A 19182-nucleotide genomic window follows, 5' to 3' on the forward strand; every position below is an offset into this window, starting at 1 on the left:
TAATTAGGCCTCCAAATTGGACTCTCACCAACTTCTCCACTATGCTTTTGAAAGTAGGGACAATAAAACGATAGTGTAATTTTACGGGTATCCTTTTGACTTAGTACTATTTAATTAGACATCTCTAGTTAATCCATTAGATGGAAAAGCCAAGGATTCACATGCAAGTAGTTTTTTCCGCAGTGTTTTGCTACAGTTGGCCAGGCTCTTGTCAAATAAAATGATTTCTCCAAATTTCACTATATAAAATAATATAATCATTAATTATATATACTTTCGAGGGTTGTGTATTTTTATATTTAAATTTATGGGCTAAGGCTTTTTGTAAAATATACAGATCGCATATGCTAGTAGGGTTCTAACTTCTAACCCTCTCCCATCTTCTACATTGCAGGTGGAAAATTCATACATATTTTCAATTTAATTCTTGGTAAATGTGAATATTTAGAGCTCGTCGAGCACTTAATAACTAAATTTTGTATATATGGCAAATAAGTTATAACTCGACTCCTACAATAATGGTATAGAGGATGTAGATATTAGTTCAAAATCCACAAACATGTAGTTGCTGTTTTCTAATTTTTAAGGGAGAAAATGACAAACTGCAAGCAACAATCTTGTCTAGAAATCTTAGAAAACACTATTGAGTTTTCTCAAAGGAGCTTTCATATGCATCGTAGATCTTAGTCCTGATCAGTTGATATAGGAGAGGTTGATTTGATAATTTATACATATTTATTTATAATTCTTTGAAGCATATAGAAAGAAACGTATGTGTTTGGATGCAATTTTTGGCCGAATGTTTATGCTAGTTGGTTGCTGAAAGTTGGTTGAAACATAATTGTACCTTGAAAAAAAATGAATGAAAAAGTTATAGATAAATAATTAAGTTAAAAAGCTAATGCCAAAATGAAAAGGTGCTAAAAACAGATTCATATAGAAATCAACTATTCAGAGAGAGAGAGAAAGAGATGATAATGTAAGCTGCAAAAGATAACAAGAATACAATCATCTTATAAAAGATTACCAGTTAGGAATGAAGCGGACAAATTTTCTCCTTAGAACAAAAGCTTAAACATTAATATCTAATGCCTAGTTTTCGTTGATAAGAGAAGAAAATTCATCTACTTCATCACTTGTGGCAATCAGCTTATTAACATAGTTAACTAAGCAAACCGTCTAGATATTGAAAGATACATATTAATTCTGCTTATCGCCCAGCAAGTGCTCCGAAACAAACCGCTCCCAGTGGTGCCTCCGCGCAAATTGTTGAGAATTTTTTGTTACTGAGCACAAGCTTAGATAAGCATGCATACTTAGCTTTTACGTCTATATCAAACAAAGCTGAAATGGGAAGAGATTAAACTTGTAAACCATGGATCAAGAGCTAGTTAATTAGCGAGCAAATTCATCCTCAGAACCTGTGATGCATTCCTTTTCATCTTCAAAACCATCAAGAGAAGGGTGTGGGGAATGGCCTTTTCCAAAGGATCTGATGTGATCTTTAAGTGATCTCTTATGCTTAAAGTCAGAACCACAAGTGCAATACCACAACTTCCCACAATTTTTTTCATGTGTCCTCCAGTCTCCTTTCACTGCAAATGTTTTCCCACATTTTCTACACATAAATGGCTTTGCTCCATGCTTCCTTTTGTAGTGAGTTTGCAGTGTTCTGAAGTCTTTCAGTGGCTTTGCTCGCGGATGGTTGATGTTGTTCTTGCAGCCTTGAGCACAGCAATAGCATGGTAGCCTTAGCATGGCAGCTGGTTGAGTTCCTTTAAGTGAATCTGGTCCTTTTCTATATTCGGATCCATGCCCCCACATATGCATCTACAAAAAATATATAATAAAAAAGATTATTTTCAATAACCTATCACAATTTGGCACACATCCATTTTTATTTCCTTGTAAAATAACTAAAAGTTACCAAAAAATTAAACACATAATATACTGTTATTAGTAGAAGATAAAGTGAAACAGATAGAGTGGATAAAACTTTTTTATGCATTCATGTCTAATTTATCTCATACTGACATAAAATTTGTTTAAATCTCAAATCTCATAAGATAAATAAAAATAACTTTTAAGTAGGTACATATGTATTTGTTTAAAATTAGAATTGTCGGTTGATTCTCAATTATGGACATTAGTACTTCTTAAGGGTATGATTAATAAAGTATAAAGTGGAACACTCAGAATGGATAAATGATTTTAATTCCTCCCTAAGCTAGCACTAGGAATAAGTTTTGGTAATGTCATTATTGATGAACTATTCAAGATTGCAACATGCTATGATCGAGAAAGTGTAAGTTACAAAAAGGCTAGTGATTATTTTGGCTTGTTTAGGGCCTTCACCAGTGGACTATTTCCCTGCATCTTTTAATAAAAAGGTTAAGAATTATTTTTTAAAGAATGAGTATCCAAAGTTCTGGTTGGAATTGTCATCTTGTGATGCTCATATTGCTTTGTAATCATGCTCAGCTTTATTCAATAAGCAAATTGGTCCTTTTTTTCAAAACCCAAGCTCATTATCTTTTGACCCAAAGAGGAAGGATTAAAGGGCAGGAGGCGAAAAAGTGGGCTTTACATGAAGTTTTCCTTTTAGAAATCGTAGGGAGTGGCTAAACAAAAGGGAAATGTTGCATACAAAATTAAAGAAAGGCCTTGAAGGATTACTCCTAAAGAAGAGGGGGTCATTTAATTAAGGCTCTCAATTTTTTCTTTCCAAACTTCAATTACATTTGTTTCAATTAGCTTCTTATTCTTGATGGACAATAAAAGAGAGGACTTGAAGACTTTCTTCTTTTAGATACAAACCTTGTTGGTATAAAACTTAGAGAATAATACATCTAAATTGAATGATATCTTATAAAAAATAACTACACCAACGCTGATATCTAACAGAATGCTTAATGTGATAGCAACCAAAATAAACATAAAACAAGATTTAAGTGATTTGTAGTATATATTATTATGCCTTTTTCTCCATTACCAAGAATTAAAGCAAATTATCATTGGTATGCACACCTGCACTCCATTGGGGACTGTTTCTTCTAGCAGCTGGATGGAAACTAGAATCTTCATAGGAATGGCTAATTTCTTTTAGAGAAAATAGGGTTTTTGCTGGTAAAGGGAATTACAATTCCCCTTTAAAGGAATGCATAATCTTGGAGGTGTTTTAGTTTTTGAAATATACATTATGTTAGTTCAATTTTCCACCCATGCAAAAAGCAAATGGTAATTTAGGAAGTTGAGAAGAGGTGTACATGAAACTGTGCATTAAGCTTTAGTAATTATTAATTAGCACAAAAAAAGAATATATTGAACAAAATATATAAGCAATATACTTAAACAACACCTCTATCATGTTTCACTAGGAACACAAATGTTCTATGATCTATATATGTTTTGATCATGCATAATATTTAGGCTATATTTTGTCCCAAAATATAATTATATTCTTCAAGTCCAAAATTAAAAATAAAAAAAAAAAGATAAAAAAAAACAATCATTCAAGAAATTGATGAGAACTAACCTGCATGTTATTGTACCTATTGAAGGTCTTGCTGCATATGGAGCAAGCAAACTGCATCGGCCCCACAAGAATTTGAGCAGGTGTTGGTATCCAAAACCTACTCTGTGTGTTAAAAGAACCACCATGGAAGCTTTTCTTCACGGGTTCTTGTTCCTTAGAGTCAAAAATCATCTTCTCAGCATCAGAATCACCCGTGTCAGGCAAACCAATGTGCAGGGCAACAGTAACTTTCTCAACCTCCTCTTCTTTGATTGTGTAACCCTCCTTTTGGAGTCTAATATCTTGCTGTTTCAAGGGTTTGGTCTCAGTAAACCCGCCTAGAAGAGGCAAGCATTGTAAAGTCTCCTGAACAAGCTCTTTTGGGGTGGTCAAGGAAGAATATGAAGAAGAAGAAGAGGAAGAGGATGATGATGATGACAGTGATGAAGCAGAGGGTGAGGGCTTGAGCCACTCAATGAAAGTTGGGGCTTGGAAGCACAAACTGTGCTCACCTACAAGGTGATTTCTTAAACTCATCCTCAGAGAGCTCCTTTGAAGTCTCTCCTCAGATGGTTATATCCAGACTTTATGTGGGAAAGCTAGCACTTATATGGTTATGAAAGGTGGTTTGGTTTGTCTTTTTGGAACTTTAGCCCCCTCTTTCTTTCTTTTCTACCTTTCGCCTTTGTTTTGGTTGGGGAAGAGAGAGAGAGACAGAGAGAGAGAGAGAGAGAGACTAATGGTGGGGTTATGGAAAATGACATGCAAAGATGAGACTCACTAAGACGAAGAGAATCCTAGAATAGTCTGAAACTATTATTTGCATTTAGCGATTAGCTAGGTGTACATGTATAATGTATTTTCTTTTTTGCTTTAAAAAAAAAATAATATATTGGGATTTCAACACACATGCACACGTTTTCTCACAATACATTGGCATTGAGCAGATGTCCCCAAATAGGGAAAAAATAGTGAAAGCAAAAGGAGCGTGAACATTTGGTCAATACCTAAAAGGAAAAGAAAATAATATTGAATGGAACCAAAATGAATCATGCACCTAGAAAGTCTTATTTATTTGTGTTAATAACGCATAATGCAGTTTTTATTCCATTGAACATGTATATGGCTAATGAGGGCTGGTAGTTAAAATTTCAATATAAGCTGCGGAAATTGAAATAATCCCCTATATATATTGGCCATCAAATGAAGAAAAAAAAAATCAAGACACTGTGATAAGTTTTGTATATTTGCAAATAAAAATATTTATATATTTTCAACCAAATGATATATATATATATATATATATATATATATATATATATATATATATATATATATATATATATATATATAAAATTCTTGAATGTAACATATCATACAAGCATTTCAAGTTACACAATTTTGAAGTGCTCAAAAAAATTTTATTGTGGATATTATATAGTCCTCTAGCCCTAGTCTGTGCATTACATACTCACATAGAAGCTTTTGTCGTGATAGAAGACAAGCTTTGGCTACGTACCCAGGCTTGGCCCATGTAGCCATTCCAACCTACATGATAAGTTGGTTCAAACTCTCCATTTCTCTATGTAGGGATCTAAGTGTAATTATTAGTAAATTTTGGTGGAGTCAATAAAAGGAGAAGCAAAGAATTCATTGGGTGAATTGGGATAAGATATGCGTGTGATTCAAATGCACATGGTGGAATGGGCATGAAAGATATATATTCAAATGATTAATCAAGCTTTGCTAGCAAACAAGGGTGAAGGCTCATACAAGCTCATCCTGCAGTGCACGTGATCACTTTTTATCACTTTAGAATTGATAGAAGTGAGATAGATAGGTCAAATTTGTCACTTACAATATCACAAAAGTTTGAAATTTTGAATTGATATAAAATTTTCAAACACATCTCATGTACATGAGATGTGTTTGAAAATTTTCTAAACCCCCCATGAATGTTCATATAATTTGCCCTCAAATGAATGTAATTTTCAGATAATTATTGGACATTTGGTCAATCCCAAGTTCGAAATTATTGGAACAAATTAAACAAATTAATTCTCCTCTAGAACTTCTTATAATACACAAAGGTAGGAATAGGACAACACAAATTCACCCAAAAAGAATCAGGGAATTATATCTTAAAGTTACATATATATCCACTCCACATTTGTTGAGAGGTTTAGATCTTGTAAAAGTTAATTCCAAAAAAAAGAAGACAATCCTTGTCAAAGTAAGAACCTTAAGCATTACAAAGCAAAAGGTGACCCCCACATAAGTGTCCGTGAAGTAAACTTGTAATCTTTATTTGGACAAACCAGAAAAAAGGTGACCCCCACAGAAGCAATTATGCAGAGTTGATCATGTGGGTATAGTTTGGTGCCTTAGCTTAACATACACAAAAACTGATCTATAAAAACTCGCCGACAACAAGATATCCTTTAGCGGATCTTCAGGAGAAAAAACACATATTTGATATTTCTCTTCTCTCTAGCTATAGCTATCTCTATCTCTTTTTAATTTAACCCTATCTTTTTGTAATATAATCACCACTGTTTATGATTCTCTACCACAACTACTACTTCACTTTCCACTGTTTTTTACTCTTTTCAACCTTTCATACTTTGTAAGTTAACCGTGCAAAAGTATTCATCTTGATCAGCGTTACTACTTTTACAGGTGACACAAAACTGACTTTGAGAGAGAGGTAGTGAAAAAAAATCATCAAAAACAAACAAAACGCAGGGAACATTTCTTTTATGGGTTCGATTAATGTATACTCTTAGAATATACATTAATCATCAATTTTAAGAAACTTTTTATGAAAAATTAAAATACATGTAAAAAAAGTTAGTCATTTTTTTTCCATAAAAATTTCTTCTAAAATAGTTTACTAATGTACACGCACCCTAAGACATATATCAGTAAAATCCTTCTTTTATTGTTCCTCTATGCATATATTAATATTGGACGATGTTGAAGAGTGCAAGCAATAAATATTTTGAAAAGATAATTATCACGTTTTTTATTTATCTTATAGCAATTAAATCTCAGGAATAGAAGGTTATATTTTAATTATTGTGATGATCATTTTTCTAGAAGAAAGCTTTGATTTAAACTATCTGGAGGATGCCTTATACAAAAAAGATAGACAATCAAACATATTTCTTGATTCCATAGAAGCCAGTAAAATTATATTAATCTAGGTTGTAATATGTGCTTCCGTATAGAAATATTTAATAATAGCGATGATGAGGTGGTCTTACCTAAGTGAGTGAAGTGGTCATCTCAACCTTCTCGTTGACTATTATAATTGGCGGATTGAGGAAACTAAATTGGACATGTGACACAAAATTAAACAACTATTAAAAACTAATTTTTATTTTTATTGTACTTTAATTTTAAATATTTTGTTAACGGATGTCGTACAGGTATTGCTTGAGGAAATACTTTTAGAAACTCTTTATAGGACAAGAAAAAAACAAGTGAGTTTTTTAACAGTTTTTTATATTTTCTATAAAAGTGGTATCAAATTTATTTTTTCTAAAATAGCTCATTAACTAATGCCCTAAGGGTATTTGTTAACCGGACCCCTTTAAAGATTTTAACTAATGTTGTAAGAACACTTGTTAACTGGGCCTTAACTTTAATATAATATATATAATGAAAGAGTAAAGTTAGATATATTATAAAATTTACTATAAACCCTACATTATGATTTGTCAAAACATATAACCAGAAAAATATATTATAATTTGTCAAAACATATAACCAGAAAAACAAAGTAATTAAAAAATTTATCCTTAAATTGAGCTAACTCAAAATTTTATGTATCACTACATAACCTTGGTTTCTTTGGAAATTAAAAAAAAAAAAAAATTGGGTAATTTATTTGCCGATCCCATTTTTTTTCATCGGGTTCGAGTAAGACCAAAGGTCTTGAGCGAACTATCTAGCAGAACAACTCAAAAGGTAAAGAAGCATAATATGAACAAAAAGCTAAAAACTATCTTATTATTTTTAAAACTGTTACTTGAAATAAAGTTGAGACAAAAAGTTGTGTAGAATCCACAAACAATGGATAATTTAAGTAAAAAACTAACCTATAATCGATTACCAAACACACACTAATTCATATGCATATGCAAATACAGTAGCCTTAAAAGTTGTTAAATTTGTGAGTTTTTTTTTTTCATAGAAGATTGTGGGTTTTACTTAACTTAATTGGTAAAATTCATTGTCGTCTAAGGGGTTTAAACTATGTCTACACTAAAATTTAATTGATGTGTTGACATAGTGATAAGGAATAATCATCATAAAAAATATGAAATAAATTGTAGCTCTATCGCCCAAAAAAAAAAAAAAAATCTTACGTTTGTTTATACTTAACTTTGAGTAGTCAAAACTTTGTTTACGGTCATATTATATGTTTGGGTCTTTTTTTATATATATTATTCAACATCTCCACGATGGAAGCCAATTCAAAAAAAGTAATTTGCTACTTTATCAAAGCAATTCGACAATATCCACATGGTCATTGGTAAGTTTAAAGACTTGACGTAATGACGTTCACTTCTTAAATTAAACAAAAATATATATGTAACAGATAATGCAATTCCAATTAACTAAATAAGATGTAAAGGATATAGTTACACCTAGACAATAAGTATTTATAAACACAAAAATTTTAGGTCTAAAGATGTTTAGAATAATGGTAGCTGCTTCTGGATAAATCCAACTGGCCAGAGAACCAATTTCAGGTTTGAGAAATTTAACACGTTATTAATTATAATAAATTTTGTATCACTCTCATTAGCAATAGTAAGTTTGTCGGTTTGGCCATTAGCAATAGTAAATTTTGTTAGTTTTGCCGTTGATGTAGCCGTAATTGTACCGATCATGTTACTCTCTCTCTCTCCAAACACTCCTAAAATTTAAGGGATAAATTATAAATTCTGAAACATGTGTAAAATTCAAACACTCTCAAACTTCACAAGTAAAATCTAAATTTTGAAATTTCAAAATGTAAAATTCAAACAGATGTAATTTACAATCTACCATGCTTTTTATATATTATAACTAATTAACAGCACTCTATGCCATTTTTTAAACTCGTTTATATAACATATTGATATAAGAAGCTAGAACCCAAAGTGCACGCAGCACACATAGTTCACAGGTTCATTTTATAGCTTAGACAGTGGCCTTTTCTTTGAAATGATATGAATCGTACCTTTTGGATTTTCAATATCGTGTTGATTGGACAGGAAAATATTTATGAATTGTGATCAATGATCTTCATGGGCTCATCCTTGAACATTTTGTAAGAATCTATGGCATGTTTGGTATACTCATTTAAACATATGTTTTTAGTTTTTAAACAATATTATACGTATTTTTATACATTTTTTCACCCACGCGTATTTCTACACATATTTTTAAACACATCTTTTTCAGTTTTTAAGTGCATGTACCAAACACCTTTTAGGTTTCTTCAAAATACAGATGGACATTCTCCACTCAAACAAATATGCTAAATTTAAAAAAATTGAGATATATACCTTCGTGCATCCTTGGCATGATAGTCATTCCACAAGAGTAAGTTATTGCGGGGTGAAAGGGCAAGAGTCGGAGTTCAGGTCTCTAAAAGGAAGCTTAACACACATTTATACTTATATTATGTTAGAGTAGAATGATATCTCATAAAAAAAATTAATTGAGATAATTGCTACTAATGATAAAATAGAAATTCTAATTTAATTTATACAATATCTTTAGACATATCCATCTTTTAATCTTATTAATTGCACACTTGAGTCTTAACTATTTGCAATAATATTGTCCATCTTTTAATCTTTCCTGCAAGTTTTTGTCATCAATAACTTCCCTTTGGAAGCCATTGCCCCTCTTTTTATCTTTCGATGTTTCAAGTTTGTTGGTTAATCTCACTGTTCATGTTTAGTCTGTATTGAATCCACTTTCAATCAAAATAAATAAATAAATCCGAAGCAAATATTCAAGGGTTTACCACATAATTAAGCAATGCTACATCTCATTTGTTGAAAAATGTTTACTTAAGTCCCTAATTTGACTTGCTACAAATTTTAATTAATGATTGAAGATTAAGTTCAAGTAGTTACTTTTTTTTTTTAAGAATAAGTTCAGGTAGTTACTTAATAAATTTAAGCTCAACACTAATCATGAATAAACAAACACAAGATAAGCATCACATGAGCAACCCACATACACAAAGACAAGGATTTATTCATGGAGAGAAAATCCAATAGGTAGAAACACTCTGGAGCAAAGTTCAACCCAACAAGTATATTATTGAAATTTTTGCCGTACACATGTTATTTACGCCGTTAATTACGTGATTTTCAATACGCGTAGTTAGCCTAAGTGTCCAAGCTCCCAGCTTCAAATTCCTACCTTATGTCTTCAATGTTACTAACTTGAAGCCTCAAGTCGATTTGTCGACCTCAAAATTAAACTCTTGGTCACTCCAAGGCTTCTTGAACATTTGTCTTGGTATTTGTGGTTTTAAAAATAGTAGCTCCAATACAAAGGCGAAGATCTTTGCATTTGTGTTGACACTGGTTGGGTTACATGTGTGAGTAAAATCCCACATTGAATAAAGACGAGAAGAATGAGTGATTAATATAACATAATTGAGTACATACCCATTGGACTTAAGCTTTTTTCGGGCTTAGGTCTTTTGGGTTAAAGTGTGTCTCTATATGTTATATTAATTACTCGAAGTTCCCCAAGGTGTTATCTTCCCAACAAGTGGTATCAGAGCCTATGATAAACGGCCCACACACAAAGATCTTGGAGAAGAAAAAAAAAAAGCCCAATAAAAGGAATATTGCTAATGGTGCTAAATAATGGTGTGGTGTAAGGTTCCCATGGACATGAGGGGGAGATTATTGGGTTACATGTGTGAGTGAAGTCCCACATTGAAAAAAGATGAGAAGAATGAGTGATTAATATAACATAATTAAGCACGTACTCATTGAGCTTAGGCCTTTTGGGTTAAAGTGTGTCTCTATATATTATATTAATTACTTAAGGAAGCTCCCCAAGGTGTTTATCTTCCCAACAAGTGGTATTAGAACCCATGGTGGTGTGCGGCGAAGGTAGTGAGGTGTTCATGGTCCCTACCCAGTGGGGACAGAGAAAGCCTAAACGGCCCACACACAAAGATCCTGGAGAAGGGAAAAAAAAAAAAAAACCCAATAAATAGAATATTGTTAATGGTGCTAAATAATGGTGTGGTGCGAGGTTCCCATGGACATGAACGTGCGGGGTTCTCATAGATGTGCGTGCGGGGTTGACATGTGGTTCTCATGGATGGCGTACAAGAGACCCATGGATGACCCGTTAATGACATTAGGCAAGGGAGAGTGAGTATGACTTGTTCATAGCCCACAGAGAGGTCTTGAAGCCCATAGAGAGGCAGACTCACGCGTGAGGGGGAGATTGTTGGGTTACACATGTGAGTGAAGTCCTACATTGAATTAAAATGAGAAGAATGAGTGATTAATATAACATAATTGAATACATACCTATTGGGCTTAGGCCTTTTTCGGACTTAAGCCTTTTAGGTTAAAGTGTGTTTCTATATGTTATATTAATTATTCAAGTAAGCTCCCCAAGGTATTTATCTCCCCAACACCACCTTCCTTCTTATTAAATTAGGGTTGAATTTTTGTATATAAAAATATAGGGTTTGAGCTGTGATTGGCCCCAAAAATTGTTGTGAAAGCTCAAGTTGGTGCTTTTCTTAAAGGGTTCAATCTCTCCTGTCTCACGAATTACAAGTAAAAATTTATATATAACTTATTACATTTACTTGACAAATCATGAAATTTGCTCAACCAAATTCCACAAACTTGTACAGCGAACAACAATCTTCAGTCTTCGATCTCAAATACACCACATAAAATTACAAATAGAATTGAAATTTGTTTAATAATTACAATTTACAAGCAAACCTTGTCACAGAATTAATCAACACTAAAGGTCCTAGCATTTATAATATCTCTTACACAGTTTATTTTTAGATTATTTTCAACAGAAAAATCAATTTTATTGACATAGCAACTTCTAGCACACTGACCTACCTTGAGACCTATTTTCCAACCTTCCAAGGTCAAATTGCGAAAATAAACTCCCGTGACAAAAGTGCTTTTTTACTAATAAATGTATAAAATCTTCCGTATGGAGTTTGATATCTTGTAGACAGTAGACCACTTTTGTAGGTTATGACTTTTTAGTTTCAACTTTTTCTCTAGCGTTTACCACCTCCCCACCACAAATAAATATATATATATATATATATATATATTTTTTTTTTTTTTTTTGAGTTTGATAGAGTTAAAAGAGTTTTTCATTGGGGCCAAATAAATAAATTGATGATCAAGTATTTTTCTTTTTATATTTTTATTTCTACAATGTATAGAAATGTATTGAGTGTTCACAAAAATGAAGGTATTTTCTGGGGTATTCCCTATATAGTTTTAGTAGATGTAAAGAGAAAATGGCATAGATTAGTAAAGATTTTTTATTGTTCATATCGATAGTTGCTTTACTTTATCAATAGATTTTAGGCCAGAATAAAGCAGTCGTCCATGATGTTTGCCTATAAAGCACTTTTGATTCTCATGTTTCAAAAACTGATCATTTTGTTAATCATCATTAATATAAATACCTCCGTTTTTATTTTTTATGTTTCTAAAATAAACACAATTGATTATTCTATTAATCACCGTTAGTGTCAATACTTACGTAACTAACAAAATAATACCATTACAAATTTTTTAAGCAGTTGCCTTCTTGCTTAGTCTTAAAATGAGAAAATTGAAGCTCTATATTCTACTTTCCAAATTCCAAGTTTCAAACCCACGTGGCATTTTTGAGTAGAAATTTTCCATTGAGGTAACTTTATTTTTTCTCACAATTTTTTCTAATATATAAATGACATCATACAGCGTTAGAATGTGACATCACGTATGAAAACTCTGCGAGTCTTTTATGCTACAATATAGTAGTCAGCTTTTCCAATCATTTTTTTTTAAATTAATTATTATTTTCGCAGGTTTCTTTTGAGTCATTTGTCATACCAGCGTAAAAGAATTTTTGTTTGTTTCGCCGCAATTGTAGAATTTTTTTAATTTTTGGATTTTGGTAGTTTTCTATTTTTGATTGACTTGACTCTATTTTCATTTTTTTTTTTTGCTAAGCACTTCTTAATTTTCTTAGTAAAATTCCACTCAGAAATCATTCATTCCTACATTATTTTGATAATCAATCATTCCCTACATTTTTTGAGAGATGATGATGCCCATTAATCATTCTACATAGACAATAGTCACCCACCGTGGCGAGACTTGAGAGCTTCCTGCCAAATTAAACAAAAGGCTTTATTTAGGCCCCTCTTTTGTCTTATAGATAGACCATCCCATTGAATTCTTTGTATTTCTAGTTGACCCATGGAACTATCTGCAAGTCTTTTTCTTGCATTGTTTTGTAGTAGTATATGCTTTAAACTTTATTATTATTGCTAGAGTATATACGAAGTTATGCTTAAAATCTTTTTAAAAAATGTGTTTAGAGCATTGTACTTTAATGATATTGCTTATTTCTCTTTATGTGAAATACATTGATTCAAATCCTCCAATCCTACTTCTTTTTTATTATTTTTTTAAATAAAAATATATTAGGACGGATTTGGCATGCGTTTTCAAAACTTATCCCTAGAACTTGTTTTTCCTTCTCAAAAAAATGTTGAATCTTGTTTGACATTGTTTTCTCATTCTTTTATTTATTTATTTATTTATTTAGGTTCTCCCTATTCCTTTCCTTTTGTTTACTTTTATTTTCCCTTTAACTCATTTTCCCATCCCAGCCCAACACCACCATGGTCCCCAATCCCAACAAACCTAGCCCTAAACTTAAATCCATCTCCACGAAACCTAACACCCTAAAAAGCCTACATAGTTGTCGCAGCACATGTACACACACCCTAATAAGACCAACTTGTCCCTACTGCATACATGTGCGCGTGCACACACACACATAGAGTCATGGTGGTTCTTGGTTAAGAGAGAGAGGAAAAAATCCCAATCAGTCACGGTGATTCGCAATTAAGAGAGAGAATCACGATGCTCTGGTAGTTGAAGTACAATAATGTTGTGGCAGTCAAACAACCAAATCCCACCCTACACTGCGATTTGTATTGAATTCCATCCATTCATAGCCATCATGTATGGTGGCCAAAGCTTCACCCACCAAGCAATATTGGATGAGCTATGTACCCACACTGATGAGGAAGATAGAGGAGAGAGAGAGTCAAATAGTTCTCAATTGAGAGAGAGAGAGAGAGAGAGAGAGAGAGAGAGAGAGAGAGAGAAATGTGATTAAAGAAAAAAAATATTATTTTAATCAGCGATAACTTTAGAAACAAATCTCAAACTAGAAAATGTGTTTTGAAAAAATTGTTTTCTACAGTAATTTTGGGGAACAAAATTTCCTACATGTGTAAACAAAAAACCGTGTTTTAACACTAATACCAAGCAAACGCTTATTTTGACAAAAAATTGTTAACAAGCACAATGATAATTGTCATAGATAGGATAGGGAAAGCAAACACGCGCAATAGTTTGTTCAACTTATGGTTTGTGCTTAGGTGTTAAGAGACTTTAGTTAAAACGAGTTAGGTGAGTACCAATTACAATAGTTGTGCGTGCAATCATATATTGCATTTGATCATGTAATGTTGAAGTCCAACCATAGTTTTCTTAACCTATTAATAATATATACTACATTAAGATTTTTAAAAAAAAAAATTTCTTGATTTCAATAATGAGGAAAGAAAATTTAAACCTTATTTTTCCTTGTAAAGGAGAGAAGGCAATGCCACTAAACTTAAGGCTTTTGACATTCATTGAGACTTTTAATGTTTAAACCATGATGATTTCACCTAGATAAATGTCATGCTTTCTTTTTGAGATAGTCCATATATATAAAAGGAAAAACCATTACATACTTTAGAGATCTATGGTTTAGAAAATGTGTAATTGTGAACTCATATATTTGTGTGTGCGCGCCGCGTGTGTGTGTGAATGTATGTGTGTAATTGTAATTATTTTTAAGTACGTGTGTTGTGCGTGTTTAGAGGCTTTTCTATTTTTTTTTTTTTTTTTGTAAAAGTTAATAATTTGCATCTATTATAGAAATGAAAAGAAAAAAAGTTATATTTTAAGGAATAAAAAAATGAACGTGCAGGAAAAAAAATCCTAAACTTAGGAATTCTCTTTTTTAATTCAAAATTAAATTTGTTATTTGACATTTATAACTCTATTTCTAAAAGAAGTTACCCTTCATTAATGAGAGTATTTTTGAACTATATAAAAGTTCAGTTCAAAGAGATAAATCATCTTATATACAGTATAGATAAGTTCTTATTCATTCAATTTCATATATTATCCTTAATTTTTTTTAAATCTTTATTAAATAAAATAATCAATAAGTTTTTTCACCTTTTCAGTAATAGTAGCCATGCTGTTGAAATTTCCAAACCAAGACATATAAATTAGGACTTTAGGAGCAAAATACACTAACCGTTAATATTGAAAGTTGTCCTCAAATTATGGAAAAGATGGAAGCTGGATGTTTACTAAAACAGTGGCCAAAGTGGTCGTTCCAGACTACCTGGTGGAAACTCCAAAGATTCGGAGAGGTCAAATGTAAAATCATTTACTTTGAGATACATTTTCCTTACCCCCCCACCTAAAGTCCTCTTAGAAATTGATCAAAAACGCAAACCCGTCATTGTTGCTGTTGGTGATTCCAGCTAGTGTCATACTAATTAGACCCAGTCATGAATACCCAGATATTATTACATTTCCAAAGGTCAAGTTTATTGCACTCAAAGGAATAGATGGCCAAGTTAAGAAAGAGGTCAGGAAATAGAAATACTATGACTGAGTAATGGGTAGGGGGGTATTTCACTATCTACATTTTTTAATATAATGACCAAAACTTTGAAATATGAATGAGGTTTATTCTATCGCTGGTCTTGTATGACTTCTAGGGAATAAAGTATAGCATATACTATTTGTTTGTACTAGGTGGAAAACTTGGGAATCATTTTACATACTTAGAATTTTCTTGCAATGTCACAAAATCAATTATTATTGCTTTTACCATGTTAATTCAGATTTCAAATTCAAAGGTTCAAGGCAAATCCAACTTATGAGATGTTGACATAATATTATATTTATAAATATACGGACTAGGACACAATGAGTAGCATATTGATATTGGTATTAAGTATTAATTACCATTGTCAAAAACTTGTGCTAGAGGTTTATGACAATCTCCACATTAATTCTATATATCTTTGTTTGGTTAATCGAATTTAGTACTTTAAGTACATCTTTGCTTACCAATTGACCCTGACCTGAGTGACTGAGTCTCTCTCTCTCTCTCTCTCTCTCTCTCTCTCTCTCTCTCTAATGGCAGTTTTAAGCAGTTGGGTCCGTTGGGATTCTAATGGAAGAGTACCAAACAAGGGTGTGTAATTTCAAACAGGAGGCTTTGAAAGTGGAATGTTTCATGTATTGGACTTTAGTATTTTACCATTTCCTCTTTGAAATTTGATCAAATGGTACTTCTATTTTTCTAGAAAAATGTCAATTCTTCTAAATCTTTAATCATTATGCGTAGATACAAATAGTCTGTAACTAACAAGTTGGAAAAAAAAAATTGTTTTCTCTAAGTATATAAATATATTAGGCGTTGAGAAGATTGACTTGACTTGGCTACTCATCAGCTTCAATCTTTATTAGTGTCCGTGTGCAAAGGGTGAGATAAAGAGATTAATTGAAAAAGAAAATGTTGCATATATTCTTTGTTATTTTTGTTTTCATTTTAATTTTGGCCTATATCGATTATTAAAGAAGGGACAAATTTATGTGAGGCATTGCCCTATTATAAATTACTTGATCAACGGTCTAGTGGGGTTATATCATTTTACTATAAGATGAATAGATGATGTCCCATCATAATTTTTGTCTATCGTAAAAGTTAAAAGCTTCTCTTTTTTCCTTTTCTTTTGGTTTATTCTCTGTGTAGGTATCTTAGTTTTTTTTTTTTTATTACTTTTCTTTTTGATTCCCTTTCAGATATCAACTTGACCTTTTCTATATTTTGTGTTAAAATTAGTTACACTTAGTGCTTAAAGTCTTAATTTTAACACTTTAGATAAGTTTGATGTACAATAATAGTGATACATGGGAAATAAAAACTAGTATATGTTTAGCGATATCATATGACTAGAACCAATTTGGTACGATATTATGATAAAATGGTAAAATGAGTTCATATTTTAATTAAACTTCCTAAAATAACCTTATTTATAAAATTCTATACATACTTTTTGTGGGTTAACCCACAAAAAGTTATTAGTCTAACTTAGCATCCTATTATGTATAATTTAAAGGCGTAAATGCACTTTTAGTCCCTATATTTTGGCCATATTTCTATTTTGGTCCCTACATTTTCATTTCACCATTTTTAGTCCCCAAACCAATTAATGCGTGTTATTTTAGTCCTTTTCGTCAGTCAACAGACGGAAATAACTGAGGTGGCAAACGGAAGGATTAAAATATTATTAAAAATTTACTGTAGCATGCCACATCAGATAAAATAATTAAAAAATCTATAATTCTTAAGTTTTTAACAGATTTAAAATTGAAAAAAACAAAATTAAAATCCAAAAATATATTAAGAGCTGTGTTCATCTTCAACAAAGAACATTAAAGAACACAAACCCAGATTTTAAACATAAGAATACATGCCCAAATTTTCTTGCCCTTTCTTATCAACCAAACACAAACACAAATCGATCTCCAGCAAGAACACAAACACAAATCAATCTCCAGCAAGAACACAAACACAAACCTAGCAGCAGATCTTCTCAGATTTTCTCAAACCACAAAACCTAGATTATTTTATCTCAACTCAAACCCAGATTTTCTCATCTTTCAACCAACAACGAAACCTCCAGCAAATAAAATTCATAAACCCAAAAACCAAATTCATAAACCCAGAAAATTCAGCATAAAGACACCATCAAAGTCCATTCAATCTCCCTAATCTTTCGTCTCCATAGTCTCTCTCGCACCCAAATCTCTCACAGAAAAAAACACAAACACCTAAACTACAAAAAAATCTCACAATGGAAAAACCCACAACAAGCTCAACGTGTCAACAAGTCCCAAATCTTCTTTCCTCTTTCGTCGACATTTTCGTTGATTTCTGTGTCAGTGGCGGCCTCTTCTTACCAAATTACCAAAACACCCCTGACTCTAATACCCCTGTTACCTATAAGTCACCAAAATGACGAGATACCCTTGGAAAGTTCAAAACTCGGCATCCTTCTCTGCCGGGTTGACTTGTCGCAATCGGCGATCTCCACAGTGATTTGGAGAAGTCAAAGCAAGCGTTACTGCTCGCTGAGTTGATAAATGACTCTGGCGATTGGACCGGCGGGTCAACGACCGTGGTTCAAGTCGGTGATGTACTCGATCGCGGCGGCGATGAGATTAAAATACTCTATTTTCTCGAGAGACTTCAACGGCAAGCGATGAAAGTCGGCGGTGAAGTCATCACCATGAACTGTAACCACAAGCCTTGAATGTGGAAAGAGACTTCCGGTACATGTCGGAATCAGGTTGTGAAGAGTTTAGGGTTTGGGCGCACAACAACATGATGCGCCGAGAGCCATTGAAATCCTCCGTCGACATCCAACCCGAACGGAACATGCTCGACCAGATTCCCTTCTCCACCTTCTGTTCTTGTTCTTACGTTTCTAGTGTGTTCTTTTTTCTTTTTCTTTTTTTAATTTTTAACTCATATTTTTTCTTTTGTTAAACTTGAAAAATAAATATTTTAAATTATAATCTGATGTGGCAGGCTATAGTAATCTGATGTGGCATGCTACAGTAAATTTTTAATAATATTTTAATCCTTCTATTTGCCACCTCAGCTATTTCCGTCTGTTGACTGACGGAAAATACTAAAATAACACGTGTTAATTGGTTTGGGGACTAAAAGTGGTGAAATGAAAATGTAGGGACCAAAATAGAAATAGGGCCAAAATGTAGGGACTAAAAGTGCATTTACGCCTAATTTAAATAATGGCGAAAACTACATTTTCGTTTCTACATTTTCACGCGATTCTCACTTTGGTCCATAACTTTTATTTCCACAATTTTTAGTCCCTATTCTAGAAAACGCGTCTCGTTTTTGTTCCTACCGTTACATCAGAAACAGAAAATGCACACGTGGTAAACGGAGTTCACTATTGAGCTGACGTGACTATTAAAATAATAATAAAAAATACCACGTCAGCATCTAAATTAAAAAAAAATAATTTATTAATTTTAATTAAATAAAAAAATTAAAAACCAAAAATTACATCAATTGAGATCTAAGTGTGTCTTGAACAAGAATAACAAGAACACAACCCAAATACAATATCACAAACTCAGAAATTATAAAAATAAAAATAAAAAATCCATCAAAATCAAAATCAAAAGAAATCAGAAGTTTAGATCGGAAAAGAAAGCAGTGGCATCTCTTCCGATTTCTACCCTTCC

The 19182-nt window shown here is 32.3% G+C and overlaps 1 protein-coding gene across 1 annotated transcript; it reads right to left on the reverse strand.

The window, feature by feature from the left end:
* Nucleotides 1-958: 958 nt before the first annotated feature.
* On the reverse strand, nucleotides 959-4167 carry LOC142608229 (zinc finger protein WIP3). Its single transcript, XM_075779961.1, has 2 exons — nucleotides 3536-4167; nucleotides 959-1830 (listed from the first exon to the last, which is right to left on the reverse strand). Exons 1-2 carry the CDS (start codon nucleotides 4049-4051, stop codon nucleotides 1396-1398), a joined length of 951 nt encoding a protein of 316 aa, XP_075636076.1. The 5' UTR covers nucleotides 4052-4167; the 3' UTR covers nucleotides 959-1395.
* Between the last annotated feature and the right edge of the window lie 15015 nt (nucleotides 4168-19182).

The sequence above is a fragment of the Castanea sativa genome, chromosome 8 (assembly GCF_040712315.1).
Source record: "Castanea sativa cultivar Marrone di Chiusa Pesio chromosome 8, ASM4071231v1".
NCBI lineage: Eukaryota > Viridiplantae > Streptophyta > Magnoliopsida > Fagales > Fagaceae > Castanea > Castanea sativa.